The sequence below is a fragment of the Tamandua tetradactyla genome, chromosome 8 (assembly GCF_023851605.1).
Source record: "Tamandua tetradactyla isolate mTamTet1 chromosome 8, mTamTet1.pri, whole genome shotgun sequence".
Classification (NCBI taxonomy): domain Eukaryota; kingdom Metazoa; phylum Chordata; class Mammalia; order Pilosa; family Myrmecophagidae; genus Tamandua; species Tamandua tetradactyla.
Genome location: NC_135334.1, coordinates 88,705,407 through 88,729,997, shown reverse-complemented (window position 1 = coordinate 88,729,997; position 24,591 = coordinate 88,705,407). Strand labels below are relative to the sequence as shown.

General features: G+C 34.6%; 1 protein-coding gene across 13 annotated transcripts in view; it reads left to right on the top strand.

Moving 5' to 3' along the window:
• Nucleotides 1–24,591, top strand: part of BTBD10 (BTB domain containing 10) — a 169,361-nt gene that overhangs the window by 62,564 nt on the left and 82,206 nt on the right. The window contains exon 1 of one of the 13 annotated variants that reach the window (XM_077114054.1): nt 11,579–12,567. The exons of the other annotated variants lie outside the window; for them this stretch is intronic. Coding sequence (XP_076970169.1) covers nt 12,443–12,567 — 125 coding nt within the window. The 5' untranslated portion in view covers nt 11,579–12,442. Of the gene's footprint in view, nt 1–11,578; nt 12,568–24,591 lie in introns of those variants that run through there. 13 annotated transcript variants of the gene reach the window in all.

Sequence of the window (24,591 nt, the reverse complement as noted above, 5' to 3'; positions counted from 1 at the left end):
CCTGGCTCATTCTAGGATTTCTGTCCCACATTGCCAGGAAGAGCCACATCCCTGGGAGTCTTGTCCCACATACAGAGGGAGAAGGGAGTGCGTTTGCTTGTTGTGTTGGTTGAGAAAGAGAGACCACATCTGAGCAACAAAAGAGGTTCTCTTGGGGGTGACTTTTAGGCCTAATTATAAGTAGGCTTAGCCTATCCTTTGCGGGATTAAGTTTCATATGAACAAAGCCCAAGATCAGGGGCTTAGCGTATTGCTTTGGTTGTCCCCACTGCTTGTGAGAATATCAAGAATTCTCCACTTGGGAAAGTTGAATTTTCCCCCTTTCTCTATTTAGTTCTTTGTAAATTCTTTTAGCAATATTTTATAGTTTTCTGTGTGCAAGTCCTTGACATCGCTGGTTAAGCTTATTTCTAGATACTTAGTTCTTTTGGTTGTTATTTTGAATGAAATTTTTTCCCTTGATTGTCTCTGTTTGGTTATTACCTGTATATTGAAACATTACTGATTTTTGACAGTAATCCTGTATCTTGTCACTTTGCTGAATTTGTTAGCTTAAGTAGCTTTGTCATAGATTTTTCAGGATTTTACAAGTGTAAGATCATGTTTTCTGCAAATAATGAAAGTTCTGTTTCTTCCTTCCCTATTTGGGTGCGTTTTATTTCTTTCCCCTATCTGATCATTCTAGCTAGGGCTCCTAGTACAATGTGGAATAATAGTGGTGACAGAGGGTATCCTTATCCTGTTCCTGATCTTAGGAGAATGCTTTCAATCTCTCATTGTTATGTTGCCGGTTATGGGTTTTTCATATATGCCCTTCATGCTATGGAGGAAGTTTGTTTCATTTCCTACCTTTTGAAGTGCTTTTACCAGAAAAGGATGCTGAGTTTTGTAAAATGCTTTTATGGCATCAGTCAATATGATCATGTGATTTTTTTTCCTTTCAGTTTGTTAATGTGCCGTATTACAATGATTGATTTTCTTATGTTGAACCACCCTTTTATTCCTGGGTATAAACCCCACTTGGTCATGATGTATAATTCTTTTATATGATGTACAATTCTTTTAATATTTGCTAGTTTTTTGTTGAGGATTTTTGCATTAAAGTTCATTAGGGAGATTGGTCTGTAGTTTTCCTTTCTTGTTGCATCTTTGTCTGGTTTGATATTAGAATGATTAGCTTCATGAAATGAATTTGGTAGCATTCCCTTTTCCTCAGTTTTTTTGGAAGAGTTTGAGCAGGATTGTTGTTAGTTCTTTTTGGAATGTTTGATAAAATTCCTCTGGACAGCTGTCTGGTCCTGGACTTTTCTTTGTAGGATGGTTTTTGATGACCAAATGAATCTCTTTATTTGTAATTGGTTTGTTGTGATCTTCTGTTTCTTCTCATGTCAGTGTAGGTAGTTCATGTGTTTCTGGGAATTTTTCCATTTCATCTAAGTTGTCTAGTTTACTGTATAGTTGTTCATAGTATCTTTTTACAATTTTTAAAATTTCTTCAGGATCCATGATAATATCCCCCTGTAGTTTCTGATTTTATTTATTTGCATCCTCTCTCTTTTTTTCTTTGTCAGCCTAGGTAAGGGTCCATTAATTTTACTGATTTTTTTCAAAGAACTTTTTGTTTTGTTGATTCTTTCTTTCTTTCTGTTTTTGTTCTCCAGGTCATGTATTTCTGCTTCAGTCCTTATTTCTCTTCATCTATTGCCTTGGGGTTAGTTTGCTGCTCTTTCTCTAATTTCTCCAGATGAACAGTTAAGTCCCTGATTTTTGCATGTTTTTCTTTTTTAATGTAGGCATTTAGGGCAATAAATTTCTCACTCAGCACTGCCTTTGCCACATCCCATAAATTCTGAGATGTTGTATTCTCATTTTTATTTGTCTACAGATATTTAGCGATTTCTCTAGCAATTTCTTCTTTGACCCACAGACTTTTTAAGAGTGTGTTGTTTAATCTCCATATATTTGTGAAAGTTCTCCTTCTTTGGTGGTTGTTCATATCCAGCTTCATTCCTTTGGGGTTTGAGAAAGTGCTTTGGGTAATTTCAGTCTTATTAAATGTTTAAAGTCCTTCTGTATGTCCCAGCATATGATCTATCCTAGAGAATGTTCCACAAGCACTGGATGAAAATTTATGTCCTAGTGTTTTGGAGCATAACAATCTATATATGTCTATTAGATCTAATGTATTCGTCACAGTGTTTAATTTCTCTGTTTCCTTGGTGATCCTTTATCTTGTTGTTCTGTCTATGGAGGAGAGTGGTGTATTGAAGTCTGCAGCTAATATTGTTGAAACATTTGTAGCTCCCTTTAGTTTTGCCTCATGTACTTTGGAGCTTCTTGACTGGGAGCATAAACATTTATGATTGTTTCTTCTTTGTAAGTTATCCCTTTTATTAATGTATAGTATCCTTTGTCACTTACGATGTCTTTAAGTTTAAAGTCTATTTTATCAGATACTAGTATAGCTGCTCCTGCTTTCTTTTGTTTACAACTTGTATAGAACATCTTTTTCCTAGCCTTTCACTTCCAATCTGTTTGTATCCTTGGGTCTGAGATGTGTCTGTTGTAAATAGCACATAGGTAGATCATATTTTAAAACCATGCTGTCAATCTGTATCTTTTAATTGGTGAGTTTAATCCATTAACATTTAAAGTTATTACTGTAAAAGCAATTCTTGAATATACCATCTTATCCTTTTGTTTTTGTCAGATTTATTTATTCTTTTCCTTTGTTCTCTTTTTATCCTTTGAATTACCCTTACTGGTAGTCTTCAATTCTGCCTTCCTCCAGACCTCCCTCTCCTAGCTTTTTTTTTTTTCCCCAACTGACATCTCTTTAGTATGTCTTGTGGACTAGTTCTCTCAGTCTTTGTTTTTGAAGATTTTAATCTCTCCCTCCAACTTAAAGGACATTTGGCTGGATAAAGAATTCTTGACTAGAAGCCTTTCTTGTTTAGGTTCTTAAATATATCATACCACTGCCTTCTCAACCTGTATGGTGCCTGTTGATTGGTCTGAACTCAGTCTTTTGTGGTTTCCCTTGTATGTAGTAGATCACTTTTCTCGTGCAAGTTTCAGGACTTTTTACTTCTCTTGAACATTTGACAGCCTGATTAGTATGTATTTGGATTTGTTCTGTTTGGGGTTTATTGGGCCCCTTTGGTTTGCATATTTATGTCTCTTATAAGGGCTAGGAAGTTTTCTCTGATTATTTCTTCAACTAACTTTCCCAGTACTTTACTGTTCTCTTCTCCTTCTGCAACACTAGTGATTCTTATATTTGTGTGCCTTTTATTGTCCATCATTTCCCTGAGATCCACTTCATTTTTCACATATTTTTGCCATTTGTTCTTTCATGCACTTGAGTTTAATTGTTCTGTCTTTTAGTTTGCTTATTCTTTCTTTTGCCTCTTTAAATCTGCTGTTTTGTTTATCTAGCATATGTTTAATTTAGTCTAAAGTATCTTTCACCTCTGTGAATTTGCTATTTTTCTATTTAATCTTTTGAATTCTTCTTTATGTTCTTCTAGTGTCTTCTTGATATCTTTCATTTCTTTATAAATATCCTGAGTAGTTGTTCCATATTCTGTGTTCCCTCCAGCCCTGGTGTTTTGATTTGGTCATTTAGCTTGGCCATTTCTTCCTGGATCATTATGTGCTTTGTGATTTTCTGTTGTGTTTGGGTCTTAGTAAGATTATTTTGTATGTTGGTTTCCTTTACTTGTCTTAAGGCTTATATTTTCTAGGGTTTGCATTGGGAAGGTCCCTTTTTACACTTAGTTTGTTAATAATTTCCTGCCAGCCCAATTGTGTAGGAGGTCCAGTTCTATTTGGGGGTCTATTAAATGCTAGACACGAAAGATGCATGGGTGATTCAGTGGCAGAATGTCTGCCATACACTGAAAAAAAGAAAAGAAATACTTGAGGGTCTGTTAAAAACTAGGCAGAAAACAGTAACATAGGTGCTTCAGTGGTAGAAAGCTTGCCTATCACGTGGGAAACATAGGTTTGAATCCTGACCCATGTAGGATAGTGGCACGCAGCTCAGCCATCCTCCTTAGCCCTGCCTTTCTATCTGTGCATGCCTTAGATACTTGGTCATCCATGGGTAAAAGGGAAGTGGGACCAGAACTTCATGAGCCTCCTTTGCTGGCTGACTGTAGTGTCAGCTCAGCTTCACATCCCTTCCCTCCTCTCTAGGGGTGAGCCCCTGGTCTCCACCAAAACCAGACACCTATGGTGGCCTACCTTAGGGGTGGGAAGAAGGCACCATGCACCAACCCAGTGGTTCCTGTGCACAGAAGAAAGTCTATCGCCCTCTGGGTTCCCCCCAGGAACTCCTGACCATGAGTCTATGAGGGAAGACCTCCAAGCCTGCTCCAGGAGCAGGCCAGAGTGCATGAGCCCACTGCTCGCTCAGGAATGTCCTTCCCCCAAACCTCCCATCTGCCAAGTTCCGCATGACCCCTTTAGCCTGCAGTTGAAGACACATCCCTCTCTCTCTGTCCCAGTCTCTCTGGTTCAGCTGCAGTCCAGATTGTTTATTTTATTTTATTTGTTTTGACCCTATTCTTGTTGTTCCCAGAGCTTAGGTGAAGTCAGCCTCTCCCCCCCCCACCCCGCCCATCATCGTCTTCCAGGAAGTCCCTCTCCCTTATAAATAATTCCTTGGTGGGGTTTTTTTCTTTCAATATCTTGAATATATCATACCACTACCTTCTTGCTTTCATGGTTTCTGATGAAAAATCCATGCTTAGTCTTATTGGGTATCCCTTGCCATGATGAATAACTTTTCCCTCATTGCTTCCAGAATTCTCCCTTTTATCTTTCGCATTTAACATCCTGATTAGTATGTATCTTGAAGTAGGTCTATTAGGATTTATTTGGTTTGGGGTATGTTATGCTTCTTGGACCTGCACACCGATGCCTTTCATAAGAGTTGGGAAATTCTTGGGCATTATTTCCGGAAATATCCCTTCTGCCCCCTTTCCCTGCTTTTCTCCTTTTCCTTTTGCTTCTCCTTCTGGAGCACCTATGATACAAATGTTTATGTGCTTGTTTTGTCAGTCATTTTCCAGAAAACTTTTCTTTGTTTTTCCCATTCTTTTTTTTTGTTCTTTTGTTGTTCGAATTCAGATTTTCGGTTTTGTAGTTCATTGATCCTTCTGCCTGTTCAAAACTGCTGTTGTGTGCCTCTTGTGTAATTTAGATTTCATTTATTGTACCTTTCATTCCCATAAGATATGTAGTTTTTCTTTGCTTGCTTTCAGATTTTTTTATGCTTACCCAGTGTCTTCTTAAAATCGTTTATCTCTTTCGCCATGTCTTTGTATTTGTTTAGGAAACATATATGAATATCTTTGATTAGTTGTTCTAGATTCTGTATCTCTCTGACTTTTTGATTTGTTCGTTTGACTGAGCCATATCTTCTTGTTTCTTCATATGGCTTATTATGGTTTGCTGATGTTGAATTAGCTTGGTAAGTTTACTGTGAAGTTCAGATTCTCTCTGTTGTCAGAGCTTTTGTTGTTCATTGATTTGTGTGAATGCTCTGCCTTGACACACTTGGTTTGTCAGTATTATTCAACCAGGGCTGGGCCAGGGACCCACAAAGAGGGGTATACATCAGCTCCCTCAGGGCTCCAGGTCAAGTAAAGGGCCTTAAAGCCTTTGTGTTCCCCAGTGTGCCCTTTTGTGGCCTTCCCAATGTATGTCCCACCCATTGGATGTCCCTTTTCCTCCAAAAGCCTTTTAGACGTCTTCCCAGAGGTGCATTTTCCTCACCTGCCAGCAGATGACAGTCTTCAGCAACCTATTTCCCTCAGCCCTCAGAAGGCAGACTCTTCTTAATTCCCTGCGGGCTCTATACAGTGGTGTTGCTGAGCCTGGTAGGAAAAATTTAATCCTCTCGTAGTCCCGACAGTACAGATCACCTGACCAAAAGCTGGCACAGTGCTAGATTATGTCCCACCTTGTTCTTGGGAGAGTGGACCTCCATTACCCTTTTAGTCCGGAGTTACTTGCCCTCCAGAAACTCCGAACCAAAGGCTTTCTGTGCCAGTAGTGGGGAATGGTTACCAGAAGCTGGGGCTAAAGGGGATTTACTCACATTTTTTCACCACACCTTTCCCATCTCTTTGTCCAGCACTTTCCTGGATGCTGTAGAGTATTCCCCCCAATGGTCAGAGCCCCATTTCATTGTGGTGACAGTTTCTGCCTAATCCCTAGTTGTTTTTCTGGGAGAGAAATAAATCCAGCTTCTCTCTAATCAGCCATTTTTTATCTTCTGGCTGAGAAGTTTTGTTTTATTTACTAATAAATGTATTTTGTGAGATAATTTGCATAAAATTCAGAGTGCCCAAATGCCCCTTGATTTCGTACAGTTGTTACAATTGATAAAAACGAAGGAGTAGTTTTATAAATATACTATTTACATTGATTTCCCTATTTGTATTGTACAATCCTATGTTTTTATTTTTTAACTTTTATTCGGATATTAGGATAACCTAAATACAACCTAAAATTTACTCTTTTAACCACATACACAAGTATATAATTCAGTTGTTATTTATATTAACAAACTTGTGTTAACATTGTACACCATCCATTACCAAGCTTTTAACATCTTAAATAGAAACTCCATAATTTTTTAAAAATTTATTTATTAATTAAAAAATAAAGAAACAAAATAAAACATCAACATACATAGTCAGTAATTCACAATATCATCACTTAGTTGCATATTCATCATTTCTTAGAACATTTGCATTAATTCAGAAAAAGAAATAAAAAGACAATAGAAAAAGAAATAAAACCAACACAGAAAAGAAAAAAAAAAAGATTATACCTACCATACCCCTTACCCTTCGCTTTCATTGATTACTAGCATTTCAAACTAAGTTTATTTTAGCATTTGTTCCCCCTATTATTTATTTTTATTCCATATGTTCTACTCCTTTAGAAACTCCAAAATTTAAGCATTAACTCCCTACTCCCTATCCCCACCATGCTACTGGTAACCTGTATTCTAGGTTCAGATTCTATGTATTTGCTTCTTCTAATTATTTCATATCAGTGAGATCACACAGTATTTGTCCCTTTGTGTCTGGTTTATTCACTCAACATGATGTCTTCAGAGTTCATCCATGTTGTCACATATATCAGGACTTCATTCCTTTTTATTGTTAAAAAAATATTCCATTGAATTTATCTATCACATTTTGTTTATCCATTCATAGTTGATTAACACTTGGATTGCTTCCAAGTGTGAATAAGGTTTCTGTGGATATCAGTGTACAAATATCTGTTCAAATCCCTGCTTTCAGTTCTTTTGTATACCTAGAAGGGGTTATTGGGTCATGTGTAATATATACTTAACTTTCTTAGGAAGGGGCAAACTGTCTTCCACAGTGACTGCACCATTTTACATTTCTCCCAACAATGAATGAGTGTTCCTATTTCTCCACATCCTCTCCAGCACTTGTAATTTTCTGCATTTGTAATAGTAGCCATTCTCGTGGTTGTGAAATGGTATCTCATTGTGGTTTTGATTTGCATTTCCGTGAGGCTACTGATATTGAGTATCTTTTCATGTTCTTTTTGTCTATTTGTATAACTTCTTTGGAGAAGTTTCTATTGAAGTTTTTTGCCCATTTTTAAATTGTGGTGTTTGTCTTTTTGTGGTTGAATTGTAGGATTTCATTGTAAATTCTGGACATTAAGCACTTCTCCGATATGTGGTTTCGTATTATTTTCTCACATTCTGTGGGTTATCATTTTATTTTCATGATAAAGTCCTTTCATGCACAAAAAGTTTTAATTTTGATGAGATCCAATTTATTTATATATATTTTTTCTTTTCTTGCTTGTGCTTTGGGCGTAAAGTTTGAGGAACCATTGCCTAACACAAGGTCCTGAAGATGCTTCCCTATGTTTTCTTCTGAAAGTTTGTTTTTTTTTTAACTTTTTTTAATTGTATAGCATAACATATATACAAAGCAAAGAAAGAAGAAAGCAGTCGTTTTCAAAGCACTCTTCAACAAGTAGTTACAGGACAGACCCAAGAATTTGTCATGGGCTACCATATCTTCTAGAAGTTTTATAATTCTGGTTCTTATATTTAGTTCTAATTCATTTTGAGTTGAATTTTGTATATTGTTTGAGGTAGGAGTACACCTTTATTCTTTTGCATGTGGAGATCCAGTTTTCCCACCACTCTTCGTTGAAGAGACTATTCTTTTCCAATTGAGTGGACTTGGCATCTTTGTCAAAAATTAGTTGGCCATACCAACTTAACTTCAGTGTCATATACACACACTGTACCTATACCCTTCTGTCCTCCTATCTTTTTTGTTCTTTTTACAAATTATATTTTTGTATATTGTACGTCTAACAGCATAAATTCATCATTACTTTATATGCATTTGCATTTTAGCACCTGTAAGAAGTGGAGTTAACTCACAATATGATGGTGGTGACATTTGTAATTACCCTATGGTTAGGCTTTATTTCTTTATGCCATTTTGATCCATCATCTGATGTCCTTTTCTTTCACTCTGAAATCTCCCTTTAGCACTGTCCTTAGGGCAGTTCTTATGGTAATGAACCCCCTCAGCTTTTGTTTATTTGGAAATGTTTTATTCTCTCCCTCAGTTTTGAAAGAAAGATTCACTGGATATAAAATTCATGGTTGGCAATTGCTTTCTCTCAGCACTTAAGGATTTCATCCATTGCCCTTTTGCCTCCTTGGGTTCTGATGAAAAAGCATTAAACTAATTAGGACTGGACTCACTTGTACATAACACTTTGCTTTTCTCTTTCAGCTTTCAGAATGCTCTCCTTTCGTAAGAACAGTTTGACCAATGTGTGTTGGGGCATATTTCTCTTCAAGTTATCCTGTTTGGTATTCGTTGCGCTTCTTGTATGTGTGTATTCATGTGTTTTGCTACATGTGGGAAGTCTTCTTTCTTTATTTCTTTGAATATTCCTTCTGCTCCTTTCTCTCTTTCTTCTTCTGGGACTCCCATAATGCATCATGTATTGGTATGCATCATGTATTGGTATGCATCATGTTGTCCCACGGGTCTCTTTTGTTTTTTATATATATTTTTTTCTTTCTACCCCTCAGCCTGTCTATATCTGATATGCTCACATCCTGGTCTTCTTCTGTGATATTTTCTTGATTTTTATGTTCTTCCTTTGTTTGTCTTGTAATCTTTATTGCACACTTTACGTTTTACTAATGTGAGGTGTTAGCTCTGGGATTTATTCCTTAAGATATCTCTTTCTTGAGTTTGTAACTAGCTAGTGACATGGCGGAGATTTTCTTGAGTGCCAGGAGCTAAGAAAATCAAACAAACCTAGGTAGAAAGCACCTCTCACTGTCTTTGCAAATTGGCTTTTTGTTGATTGGTGCTTTCTTTCAGAGGGCAACCCCTAGTCAGGAATGTCAGCTCATAGTCAAATGCTAAGTACAGGGTCCTCCATATCTTTTATGAGCCTGTGAGCTGTTCTGGGCTTATTCAGTATATTGGCCTTATGATTTCCCCCTTGCCTGGAAAAATCGGAAAGCCCCCTCTACTCCTTAGGAAATAGATTCTTTCCCGCTCCTTGGTGGTCCACTGTAGGATTTAAAGCAACTAAGACTTTGCTCTCCGCCATTGGACTAACCTGTTCCTTAAACTGCTTTAGTTGTAATCAAGCTTCTTTTGCCTGGAAGGCAGATTCTTGGTTAGGGCCAGCTAGAGAGGAGTTTTCTAAGTCAGTCTTTTCCAGTGGAAGAAGGTGGTGACCCACAATAGGAATGTTGGCTTCCTGAAAACTGTGTAGGGGAAGGATTGAGGGAGGGGCCAGAAGGGATGCCATGCACTTCTCCTTTTCCTAAGGCTTTTTGAAGCTGCTTTCTTCAGTTTGGCACTTAACTAGTAAATGTACTGTGTTAATTGTTTTCTGTAGTTTTGAGGAAGCGGCTCTCCTGCTTTTGCCCGAGGTGAGTTGGAATAATGACCATGCTCAGATCTGGGCCCCCAGTGAAGTCATGGGATGTTTAATATCCACATGTGGAACAGTTAGAGGATTATAGGGTACTAAACCATAGCACTGAGTTGCGGTAAAATACGTGTTCAAAGGAGAAATCAGTGTCCGTTTGAGTAGGTGAAATGGGATTTGACCTAGTCTTTGGATGGTAAGAGAATTACATAGGCAGAGGGCATTCATAGCAGCCATCTTCATTCAGGAGAATAACTTGACTGAAAATGAAGGTAGAGTTTGTGGATGGGATTATGCTCCCATTTCAAAGAAGAGAAAAATGAGGTTAGTAAACTTGTGGAAGGCTATCCAACTTATAAATGGAAAATTGGGATTTTAAAAGCAAGTTTCTCATTCTTTTCATTTCTAAAAATTTAAGTAAGTTATTATGTTACATTTCACACACCTACCAAGTAGAGAGGGCAGTTATGAAATCCCTGTACCCAGCTTTATCAATTTATGGGCCAATTTTGTTTTATCTCCTCCTCTGCCTATCTTATCCTTTTTAGAAATCTTGTTTTTTTATTTGGGGATGTTTGAATAAAAAGATACCAGGGTAGATATTTGGAATTTTTTTTCTCTTGTACATAAAAGTCCAGAAGTAGACAATATATGTATGTTTATTGGCTTAAGGATGTCAGGGTCAGAAATCTTTGTGATTCTCTTGACTTTTCATGATCATAAGTGGTATTTTACTTACAGCCATCATGTCCACCTTCCAGACAAGAAAGAGGAGAAAGGGATAAGGGGAAAAGAAGGCCTCATTTATATCGGGAAATTAAGTTTGTCAGAAATTCCCAGCATGCATTTGCTGATAACTTACTGGATGTAACAATATTATATGGCTCTCTCTGGATATAAGGGAGACTGAGAAATACAGCTTTTAAATTAGACACATTTCTGCTTTAACCAAAATGGGGAATTTATTTTTACAAAAAGTGAGCAAATAATGATCTTTTTCTTTATTGGTTCAGTTTTTATAAATAATTTATGTTTATGTTGTTTTAATTTGTTTTTTGTTTTCTTTTTCTCTTCACATTTTAGAATAGCCTGCTTTTTTTTCAATCTTTTTCTTTTGATTTTGTTTCTACTCTCCTTGCTGTCAGGAATAAAAATTAATTTCTTGATTTATGAAAGTAACAATAGTAATTACTATTTTTTGTGCTCCCACCATTGAAATTTTTAGAGTTTCATGGGCATTTATATTTTCTATTCTGTCAAATGCCGCTTTAAGTTTCTTCTCTATATAGTGTCTTTTAAATTTAGATTTGATATGTATGATATTCTGTGATATAAAAAACAAAGCAAGATAGTTAGGGAAGTCAGTATGGACATGAATGGACTTCAGGGTGCCAGTGGTCTCTTTGAAAGTGCTTAAGAATGATTTAGATAGTTAAAAATTAAAAAACTTTCTGTCAGAGTAGTTTATAGTTAATACTTATAGAGAGGTTTAGCTGGCTTGGTGAATATTTTAAATATCATTTTGGTTGAAATGTATTTGGCCTGAATTATGACAACTTTTTATTTAAATTATAAAGAAGAAATTTTATTTTTAAAAATGAAAAATATGTGTGACTAATGTTAAGATACCTAGATTAACAATATGCTAAAAACCTATAATAGTGAAATTGGGTCACATATAACTATATAAAACTCAGATCTGCATTGTGCTCAGGTTACTAAAGATAAATGCATTACACATTCAATATCAGACTTTGCCGCAAGGTTTCATTCCACATAGAAATACGCATGCTCGGTTCTTCTGAGACTGCACGAAGACAGAACTTTCCATTTTCTCTTTTAAGTCACTCCGTAAACCCAGCAGCAGTTTAGTAATTGAAAAGTTTGGTTACTTTAAAGAGCAGTTCTTCAGTAGATTCTAAAGAACAACTAATATTCTCTCTTTGGTTTTAAAGAGAAGCTCCACTGCCCAGAATGGGTACATAATAAAATATTGAAAGAAAAAAAGAGAAAGTTGCTGTATCCTAGTTTTTTAAAATATGGCAAGCTGGAAGAGCTAGAAATAGCTTTACAGATAGCATTTTGCAACATATCTCTAAGCCTCATCTCCTCGATTTCCTTTGGCCTGTCTATCAATTATAATATCCAATCATTGCTCAGAAATGGAGAAATGGGATGATCATAGCTCACACGCTGTTTGGTTAGAAACGTCAGTACTGCACAACCCACGGCTGAGTCAGTGTCTGTGAGAAAATGAACTGAATTAATAGAGAGGGGGTTGTATCTCTGAACATTTAAAGCCTAAATAGTCTTAACTGCATTATTACACAGTAAAAGGAGGAAAGCTAAAGGAAGTCTATGGATAGGTGAGGTAGGGAAGATTGGGAAATTTTCTAATTGTTCAGAGGAATCTTGAAGATGATGGATTTATCAGATGTGCTAAAGTTTCCTAGTAATGCCCAAGGATGCTGACCTGGCCTTCAGTGCTGCATTGTTTGAAAGAGCAGAGTCCCTTTATGCTCTGATTTCAAAATTTTTTTCTTGTTTTTGTGTGTCTGCCTTGGCATATACTAAAGGAAGGTGTGTATTCATTTATTACATGATATCTCTGGGTTATAATTGTATACATTTATGAATATGAAAGAGAACTTGAGAGAGAGAAATGTGTGGCCTTTGTTTCATTATGATCATTACATTTCTCTCTAAAAATCATGTCTGATTGTCAGTTTAATGGCAAGTTATTTAAAATAAATGGACTTTTTAATTTTCCTTTGATCCTTTGTTTTTTATTTTGTTTAAAGTCTTAGAAGCCTCATGTAACTTGAGAATGCATTATGTTTGATACTGTCTTTTATGAGTATTATAAAATTACTTTGAGAGATTAATTTTGAAATATTTTTCTTATATGTGAAAATGAGATTCAATGTAGAGAATTGAAATAATTCCCTAGAGAATGAGTTGAATGTATTTTTACTTTTGGATGAAGTAAGGATTAATTGAATCACTTCTATATAGTGATATTTTATAGGACTGAATATATTTGAATGATAAAGCCTTAAATACTTAAAATATATTTCTTTCTAGTCTTTTAGAACGTAATCTCTGAATAGGTAGATGATCTATATACTGTCACAGAAACAGAATAAGCCAGATGAGTTTTTGGATTAGTGCAAATTGATTGTCAGTCAGACACATTTCTAAATATAAAGGTAATTGTTCTTGCTGTGAGATCTTAAATCTTAACAGGTGATGCTGCTTACTTTGTTAGGGAATTTTAGCACAATTTAAAATATTTCGACTAATGCTTTTGTCATTCTGTCTCACAGGTCGTACATTTTGTAGGACTTTTGGGATATAGAACATTTTAAAGTTATTTTACTTTTTAAATACATTTGAATAGTTCATTATATTCTTCCCTTAAAATACAAAGGTTCTTGTAGTGATTTCTCCTATTTAATTCCTCAAAGTCTAAATTATTATATTGACGGTGCTAGTATTTTATAAGGGCTTTTTTTTTTTTTTTCTGATTGGGGTATAGGCATTTTTTAAAAGCTTATTATAGTAATAGTGTTATAAAAATAGAACCTCAAGCTAGATTTTTTATCTTATACTTTGTAAAACATTTTCCTCTGACCCTGATTCTTTTAAGATAATAATGTACCTGTTCTCATTGTGAAAGTAATGTATATTCATTGTATAAAGTTTGGTAGGTAAGAAAAATACATAGAAGAAACTTAAAATATTATTCTTTTATTAAAAGAAAAACACTTTAGGTATTTTGGTGTATAATCTTTGTTTTCTTAAAAATGATTTGGTGATCTTGCCAATGGGCTGTTATAATCTATCCTTTTAAAAAGAATTAATCATGAACATCCTTATGTCATGAAATAATTTTCTGTAGTGCAGTTTTTAAGGTCTACATAGTGTTTCTGCATATATATTTTGTAATGTTTTTCACTAATTTGAGTACTTCTGATAAGAGAAAAGATCAGTATGATTCTACAACATAAATTTCTCCAAAAAGAAAGAATGTCTTAGGGAGTTAGGCAGTAAAAGGTCATTAATGTGTCTATATAGTGGACTCTTTAAACTCAGGTTTACCCATTACTTTTAAAACAAAGCAAATAGTTAAGATAATCCAGTATAAAAAAAATTTGAAAAATCAGGAAAAAAGAGATCAGACAAACTGAAGCTTAAAAAAAATGTTAAACCTATCAAAAGAATTTCTTATATTACGTTCAGTATAAAATGATGATCGAAGAAAGGGGATGATGGCAATGAGGGAAGAAAAATTCCTCAGCTGTTTGTAGTTTTGTAGTTTCTTTGTCAAAGAGAAAGAGCAGACCTCTATCACCACCACCACTACTACTACTAATAATAATAATAGCAAAACAAGCACTGTTACCAAGGACATAAAAACCAACAAAGACATAGAGGTAAAGAATTCATCTAATTAAAAAGTTGTCTTCTGGGCCAGTTGAAACATCTTATGGTTATGGAAGAAATTGCCTGCAATATCTTAAAATTGTTGTTATAATTTGTGACCTTTGAAGATTTTAGGAGAATGCAAGAAACGCTGAAAGATAGGAAATTCTAGGTCTACTGTTTGAACGGATAGACGCTTTTAGAACATGTAATGAAAAGAATAATTTATGATAACCTGAAGAAAAACATTAAGATAATCTGAAATGGGTTTATTAAACATTATTGGGCCAACTTTGATTTTTCTCTGATGCCATTACTAGACTAGTAGCTATACATTATATTCGGTCTTAAGTTTAGCTTTTAGTAAAATCTCTTTTGATATTCTTGCGTGTAAGATGAAGGAAAAATAACTTAAGTGCTAGTTGATTATATTAATTAATTTGCATCTGATTTTGAACATTGTTATCCAAAGCCTGATTGACCTTGGAAAGTGGCTTTGTTCTTTTCTTTGTCTTATTGCTTATCAGGAGAAGGCAAATGATTAAACTTATAGGTTACAGTGAAGAAGGAAGGGTAGTAAATAATATACTAAATGATCTAAAATTATCTTTGAAGCTGGAATGGTGGGCTAAATTTAAATGAATTTTTTACAAGTGTACGTAAAGCCTGAAAAACAATAGTATATAGAGTAGCATGGCTTTACAACATCATATGTGAAAAAGACCTGAAGATGGTTGTTGGCAGTAAACTTGGTAAAACAAAAGTATGATGTGTCTGGGTTGGCCACAGTGGCTCAGCAGGCTGAGTTCTCGCCTGCCATGCTGGAGACCTGGGTGTTTGATTACTGGTTCCTGCTCATGAAAAAAAAAAAAAAAAGAGTACAATATGTCTGCCATCATCCCATCTTATCCTTATCCCTCCCAATACATTGCAATTAGCAGAAAAGAGGTAGAGCCTCTCTGCTGTACACTGAATTATTGTTGTCTTTAGTTCTGTGTATATTAAGAAGAAAGGGTCTTTAGTTCTGTGTATATTAAGAAGAAAGGCTATGAAGAAATTGGAAACCTTGCCAGCTTAAGGAACTGAGAATTTAGAGAAGTCATGGTTGTAGCTCTGAGTAGATATTAAGGAATCTCACAATAAGAGCTATTTTCAAATACTTAAGACAGTTGTCCTCTGGAAAAGAAATTAGACTTGGTTTGAGCCAGACTTGGGAGGTTAAGAACATGAGGTCTGAATTTGACCTCCATGGATCACATCCCATACTTGCCGCTTATTAGCTATATAATTTTGCACAAAATTTCTTAGCCTTTAACCTTCCATTTTCTCAACTGATAGTTGTGGGGATTAATTGAAAATATATATAAAGTGCTCAATATTGTGACGGTCATGTACTAAATGATCAAATGTTGTATTATTATTATTGTTGTTATTATTTGGTCCCAGATGTAGAACTAGGCACTGGTTCTCAACCCAGGGTGATTTTGCCCCCTAGGAGACATTTGATGATGTTGGATACAGTTTTTGTTTGTGACAACTGATGTGGTGGTGGTGGGAGCTGTGGAGTTGAAAGAACAAGGACAGGGAGAGAGAATTACTAGCATTTACTGGTGTGTGTGTGTGTGTGTGTGAGGGGATGGGAGGTACACCATCTACTGAGTAGAGCTAGAGATAACTACTAAATATCCTACATTGCACAGGACAGCCCATACAACAAATAGTTATCTGGTCCAAAAACTTGAACTAGGGTCAGGTAAAATGGTTTAAACTTTAATGTTAAGAAAAAGTACTGAAGAGTCAAATTTCCAAAGGTAGAGCAAAACATTTTTAAAGAAAAACAAGTTACCCATTCCCTGTAATTAGTAGGAGTAGGTCAGTTAATTCATAGGGATTTGGTAGATGAGATTTAAGAATTAGATGGGTATTTGCACTAGATTTTTTAAAAGGCCTTCTTCTTAAACTTAAAAGTTAGACCATATTGAACAACCAAATCAAAAGGTCTCTGCTACAAATTCTCCTAGTCTTTAATTTTATCAATCTAATTTCTAGTAATTTAGATTTTTAATTTTAACTCTTTTAATGTTTGAGATTTTAGTATGAGGCATTAGTAGGGAATTTGATAGAAGTCAGTTTGTGTTTTCAAAAGGCTGTTTGAAAGTAGGAAGGATTTGGGATGGCTATAATTTCTCTAGAACTTTGTCTTGTAAAACTGATTTGTTAAAATATTCACAATCCAATGATAAATATTTCTAAAACTGTCTCATGTTTGTACTTCTTATCTATTTTTGCATTGATTTTTTTTAATTTCCCAAAAAGATTATGAATTGTAAGACATATGAATTATATCTCAATAAAACTGGAAAAAAAGTTACTTGAAATTGAAAAACAAATACCACCCTAGAATATAGCTCTTTAGAGGCAGCCACTTTCAAATATGTTAGCTATTTCTTGTTCTTGGCCTCTGTATTTCTAATTAACATGTTTGAATTGCTTTTTGGGGTGTTTTCTGTTTTAAGCATTGGTTCCTTATGTATGAGATGCTCATACTCCCTCCCTGCCCCCATCACATACCATAAAATTCACCAGTTTAAACTATACAAATTCAGTGGTGTTTATTGCAGCCTTCACCACAGTGTTAAAATATTTTCATCACCAATTAAAAAAAACCCTACAGTCTAGCCACCAGCTACCTCAGCCCTAAGCAACCACTAGTCTACTTTCTGTCTCTCTAGATTTGCCTATTTTGGACATTTCATGTAAATGGAATCATATATGGTCTTTTGTGACTAGCTTCTTTTACTTAGCATAATGTTTTCAAGGTTCATCTATGTTGTAGCATATATCAGTATTCCATTCCTTTTTATGGCCAGATTATATTCCATGGTACAAGTACACATTTTATTTATTCCTTAATCAGTTGACATACGTTTGGTTTCTTTTCATCTTTTGGCTATTAAGAATGCTGCTATAGACATTCATGTACCAGTTTTTGTGTGAAGCTATGATTCCATTGCTGGTTCATATGGCAACTCTGTGTTTAATCACTTGAGGCACTGCCCAGACTGTTTTCCAAAGCAGATACACCATTTGTTACTTGTTAAAAATATTTGATATTTGGAAATGTCATGATTATTGTACCCTGGTGTTTATGTGAATTGTAGTAGGAAGGACTTGTTTTTTTTTCTGGATATTTTGGGGCTCTTTGACTCTAAACAGATACAGGATACGTTGTGAATGGTGGCCCTTAGAGTTGAATATGGCAGCATTGCTACCCTCATCAATTTTTTTAGAAATTTTTCTTGTTTCTTTCTTTGATAATTTCCTTTCCTATGTTTTCTTTGTTCCTCCTGGAACATATATTAATTGTTGGACCGTCTTCATTAATTGTCTGATTTTCCTATCCTTTCTACCTTATTTTAATTTTTATCTTTTTGTTTTGTTGAGGGTATTTCAAATTTCTTCTTTCAACACTAATAGGAATTTTTAAAAATTTTCTGCAATTGTGTCCTGAATTTTGAAGAATCTTTCTTCTTCTCTAAATGTTCCCTTTATTTTTTAAAAGTAGCATCCCTCTTCTTGTTTTATGGATATAATATTTTTAAAATGTACAAATTTTATTGATTATAGTTTTGATTTTTATTCTGTTTCTGCATTGTCTATTGGCTTTTTGTTTTCTGGGTATGTTTTAAGTTTTTCATTTTGAAATAGTTTGAGTTATAAGAAGTTGTGGAAAAATAGTACAGTGAGTTCCCGGGTACCCTTCATCTTATATAAATGTAAGATTGATAATGTATGAGTATCAAAACTTGAAAATTGATATTGGTATAATAATAATGATTAAACGTGGACCTTACTTGAATTTCTTATGTTTTTACATGCATTTTTCCTGATATATAGTTTTATCACATGTGTAAATTCATTTAACACCACGAAACTGTTCCAGTACCACAAAGAAACTCCCTTGTGCTATCCTTTCTTCTCAACTCTAACCTCTGGCAACCCATCATCTGTTCTCCATCACTTTAATTTTGTCTTTTTGAGAATATTATATAAATGGAATCATATAGTATATGAACTTAGAGGTTTGGGTTTTTTTCATTCAGTCTAATGTCTTTAAGATCCATTCATGATGTTGCGTTTATCAATATTTCATTGTGTTTTATTGCTGAGTAATATTCTGATGTGTAGATGTACCACAGTTTATTTATCCACTTAGAGATGGCATGGTTTTTGTTATAAATTTGGCAGTTTTGTTGGGTTTTTTAAACTGTATATTTTACCATCTACAGTTTTTTTTTCTCTCTGTAGAAATCTGTATAGTTTCACTGAACAAAACTATAGAGACCCTTATATTTCTCTTTAGTCCTTGGAAACCTGCCTATCAGATAATTTAAAGGCTTGCTTTAATAGAATTTTAAAACTAATTAGGTCATAACATATGCTAATGTCATACAAGAGTAGTATTCTAAAGTTTGATGTAAATAGAAATTTGTTTTCAAGAGTGACTGTTTTAGTAAGATTTTTAAAATTTCAGAGATTTACTGCCTGCTAATTCATCTTATGCTTCAAAGCATAATTTTGAACGTAAATGAAAAGTTAGTGTAAGATAAAGAAATCAGAGAAACACTATTGGTTTATATAGTTACAAAATTTAAAAATGGAAATGTTTTATGCTCTTTAGGTAAGAGAGTGTATGTTTAAGGAAAATTTATTCACATAAGTGGTGCTCAGAAGTTGATGAAAATTATGATCTCAGAGGATTCTTGATTAAGGGTGTGGGTATGGGCTTTTGTAATTACTTTATTGGCTAATCAGTATTGATCTGTGAGATTTTCATGTGATGATCAATTGGTGATTTTATTTGATTGTAGAAATACTTTTGACTTCATGAGACTATGAAACATAAAACAGAAATGCAAATATTTGTGTTAGGTCAATAAAAGAGAATTTAGTAAACTGTGGTGAGAAAAGCATAAGAGGAAAAACTAGAAGAAAAGCATTACTTTCCAGTGCCTGCCCAGGCCGAAAAAAAAAAAAAAGCAAGACTTTTATGAAGTGTAATTGCAATGGCTAAGTAACAGCATCCTGGGAGGGTAATCTCAAGCTGGCTATATTTTGACCAATTCTTGCATTCTGAGTTCTTGGCTACTCTTTTTTTAAAATTGAGATACTAAAAATTGTACATCCTTATAGCGTACCATTTATTAAGTTTTGACATGTATATATACCCATGAAACCTCACCACAATCAGGATAATGAGCATATCCATCACCCTCAAAAGTTTTCTTGGGTCCCTTTTTAGCTCCTTCCTCTTACCTCTCCCAACCCCTACACTCCATCCCAGGCAGCCAGCCATCAATCTACTTTCTGATTTTATATGTTAAAAGTTTATATTTTCTAGAATTTTATATAATGTTCTGTCTTATTTTTTTATTTTTTTGGTCTGGCTTCATTTACTCGGCATGATTATTTTGAGATGAAGCCATGTTGTAATGTGTACCAGTAGTTCATTCCTTTTTTATTGCTGAGTAGTATTCAGTTATGTGGATATATCACAAATTGTTTATCCCATTTACCTGTTCATGGATTTTGGATTGTTTCCAGTTTTGGGCCGTTACAAAGAAAGCTAATAAGAACATTTGTGTACATGTCTTTGTAAAGATGCATTCTTTTACTTCTTTGGGGCAAAATAATCTTTGGGTAAGATTAGAATGACTGGATCATATGGTCAGTTTATGCTTAACTTATTAAGAGACTGCCAAACTGTTTTCCAAAGTTGTTGTGCCCTTCATTGGTGGTGGTGGTCGGAGGGGGATGCATGGTCTGGGAATCAAACCCGGGTCTCCTGCTCGGAGGGCGAGCATTCTACCACTGAACCACCCGTATACCCTTGTGCCCTTTTACATTCCCACCAGCAGTATATGAGTGTTCCATTTCATAGACATGCTCACTGACATATGAAATAGTCATTCCTTTTATTTAGCCGTTCTAATAGATGTGAGAGTCACACTGTTGTTTTAATTTGCTTTTCACTAATTACTCATGTTCAACATCTTTCCATATACTAGTTTTTGCCATCTTTATATCTCAAATATTTTGTCCATTATTTTGAGAGCTCTTTATACAGGTATGTTCTTGATATAAGTCTTTTATCAGTTATATGATTTGCAATTATTTTCTCTCATTCTGGCTTATCTGTTAACAGTGTTTTTCGAAAAGTAAAAGTGTTTAATTTTGATGAAGACCAATGTATTAATTTGTTCTGTAAAAACTGTGCTTTTTTACCCTAGAAGTTTTCTAATTTTAGATTTTTATATTTAGATCTGTGATTCATTTTGAGTTAACGTTTATGTGTGAACTGAGGTATGGATAGACATTTTGGGATGATTTTTGCATATAGATATCTGATTGTTACAGCACCATTTGATTAAGACTCTTTCGATTGCTCTTGAATCCTTGTTGAAAATGAATTGTCCATACATATAGATCCTTTCTCTATTCTGGTCCATTGATCTGCTTGTTTGACATTATGCCAAGAGCACACAGTGTTCATTACTATAGTTTTATAATAGGTCTTGAAATCAAGTTGTGTTAGTCTTCTAACTCTGTTCTTCTTTTGAAATTATTTTGGCTACTCTAGGTCCTTTGAATTTCCATTTAATGTCTCTTAGCAGTGTTTTAGTTTCAGTATATGTAGGTCCTTCACCTCTTTTGCCAGATTTATTCTTAAGTACTTTAATTTTTTGATGCTACTTTGACTGATGTTTTTAAAATTTCAATATTCCACTTGTTCATTAGCTAGTATGTAGAAATACAGTTGATTTTTAAATATTGATCTTGTATTCTGCAACTTTGCTAAACTTACCAATTAGTGCTTTGATCAGTAACTTTCTCTATTCCATCAGATTTTCTATAATAGACTTTCATGTTATCTGAAAATAAGTATAATTTTATTTCTTTTCCAATCTGTATGCCTTCTATGTCTTTTTCTTCTCACATTGCACTTGCTAGAATCTTTAGTACATTATTAAAGTGGTGACAGTGGATATTTTTGTCTTGTACCTGATCTTAGGTAGAAAACATTTCATCTTTGATAACAAAGTATAATGTTAGCTAGTAGGTTTTCCATAGATATCTTACCAATAAGTCCCATTCTATTCCTGTTTTGGTAAGGGTTTTTAAAAAATATATTGTTATGGAGATAACCCATCCGTAATATACAATTGACTCACAATATCATCATATAGTTATGAATTCATTATCATGATCATTTTTAGAACATATGCATCACTCCAGAAAAATAAATAAAAGGAAAAAAGTAAAACTCTGATATGTCCCCTGCTCCTTACTCTTCCCTCTCATTGACCACTAGTATTGCAATCTACCTTTTTTTTTTAACCCCTTCTACCCCCCTATTATTTCTTGATTTTTTCTTTCCTTCCTTATTTTTTACTCATTTGTCCATACCCTGGATAAAAGTAGCATCAGACACAAGGTTTTCATAATCACACTGTCACATTGTAAAAGCTATATAGTTACACAATCATCTTCAAGAATCAAGGCTATGTAACACAGTTCCACAGTTTCAGATACTTCCCTCTAGCCACTCCAATATGCCATGAACTAAAAAGGGACATCCATATGTTGCATAAGAATAACCTCCGGGATAACCTCTCAACTCTGTTTGAAATCTCTCAGCCACTGAAACTTTCTTTTGCTGAGGAGTTTTTTTTTTATTGCTTTTAATCAGAAAAGGGTTTTGGATTTTGTCAAATGCATTTTTTTACGTAAATTGAGATACATGTTTTTATTAATTTATTAATATGGTGAATTACATTGATTTTTGATTTTAAGCTAGACAGTCCTTCATTACTACTTAAAAAAATTATACCTCCTTGCAAATACAGGAATTTAAAAGGAACATTAACTTAGACATTTCATCTACTTCACTTAAGTTGAATTATGGCCTATGTTTTATAGTCAGCGTCATTTAATGGGCAAGTTTACTCTTTTGCAAAGCTAGGTCTGTGCTAAGCTAGTGGGTATAGAAATTTTGAGTGATTCGACTATCATGACTGAGAAAGCCAGTGGAGAATTTTTGCTAACTTTGTGATCCTGCATGAATCTTCAGGAGTTGTAGCTAACAATAATTTTTTGTTGGTTAGAGGAAACATTTCTAATGAGTTCTCCTATTATCAGATCAGTTTGCAAAGAAGGGAGCTTCAGTGTTGATCAGCATGGTAATACTTTTCTAGTTCATTAGTATGCTGGACCTTTAATGATATCATTCCTATGATCCTGATTATGATGGCAGTAGCCCAACTAGATCAGTTCCTTAATTGCAGCAAAGGTTAATTTTTGTGCTAAAAACAAATGAAGTAATGATACAGATAATGTGGCACCCAGAATGTGCTGTTGTTGGCTTTGCTTTCTTCTAATTGGGAAGCAGTTTTAATTATGAGTAATATATAACATGAGATAATATAGGAAAGTATAAAGAATAAAATTAAAATGATCCTTTTTCCCATTACCCACATAAAAACTGTGAACACTCATTTATTCTAACTCCTAATACATAATACATAGTACATAGGTAATTTTTCCTTCTAATATTTATTAATAAATAATAGTTTTATTTGCATATATTGAAGATACTGTAAAATTATATGTATATCATTTACATAGTTGAGATACAGTAAAATCCCTCCATAATGATGCAAATAGAGTTTAAAAATTAAATTGGGGGTGGGCCACGGTGACTCAGCAGGTAGATTTCTCGCCTGCCATGCCGGAGACACAGGTTCGATTCCCAGTGCCTGCCCATGCAAAAAAAGAAAATTAGATTGGGGCTGTCTGCTAGAAGAGGGACTAACATTTCACCTCCAGCTTGAGGCTTATTAATCTGTAGAAATATTTGAGCTGTGAAGAATAGAGAAAGTTTTTTGTAGAACCTGACTCTGGTCTGAATTGGGGATAACATGGGAGGGGGCATTGAAACTCTTGCCTGATTTTCCCTAGAAGAGTTTAAGAGTTAAAGTCAGCTGGAGCAGAGCAAGGAGAAAGAGGGCTATACTCTGAGCTCCCTGCCTTTCTAAAGTTAAACCTTATACTCTGGGACAAAAATGCTGATTTTTCTTCTCCTGGGCTAAGTAGATGTAACAAAATGGTAGGTAGGATAGCGGTATCTTAAAAGAATCTTGCCCAGGAAAACTACGTGCTGTGGTGAGGTGTCCTCATCAGAAAAAAAGCTGCTTAGTTTGTATCTTCTAAGCAAACATGAAAGTATGGGATGTCAACTGGAAAGTACATCACCTATATTAAGGATGTCCCTGTAGGATGGTCTTTAAGGAAGCTATGAAGTGCTTTATGAGAGGGGTGTCAAAATTTGATGTCTACATAGGACATTGTTATCAGAGTGCAACAGAATAGTCGTGTAAGTTCTTTTCCTCTAATTACTCTACTTGCTTTCCTCTACTGTGCTTTTTTAAGTCTGAGGGCCTGAATTTAGAAACAATTTAGTGAAATGGAGAAGAATAGAAGAGCAAGGTAGAAGAATAATGAAAAGATTTACTTTGCTTTCCCCTTCTTGCAGTTTTCAAATTAGGCCTGAGCTGGGAACTGAAATGAAACTTAAAGTTCTGGTTTAGGACTTTTTGGTATTTGGAAGTGAGTCTGTTTTAATGCCTCAGAGTTATTTGAGAAGCTATGAAATATTCTGGTAGCATAATCCAGGAGCAGGAAAAGGATATCCACATAATATAAGCTAGAGGAAAGATATAGTTAATTCATGATTATATTCTATAGAGTTCATTTTATTTCACCTGCTAGTGTAAATAACTGTGTAGATAACATCTGTGGACAAAAATCTTTGTCTCATTTTCTTAAAATTTTTAACATGGTTTCCCAGAAGTGGGTCAGGGAATATGAACATTTTGAAGATATTTGGTACTTGTTACCAAACTGCTTTCCAGTAAGAATGTACCCATATAAAAGTTAACCAGTGTAGATGGTTACCTGCCTCATTTTACCTTCATCAGACTTGATTATTTTTGAAAATATTTTTAAAGCAACTTTATTCACACACCATACAATACAGTCCATCCAACGTATAAAATCAGTGGCTTTCAGTATAATCACAGAGTTGTGCTTTCATCATCACAGTCAATTTTAAAACATTTT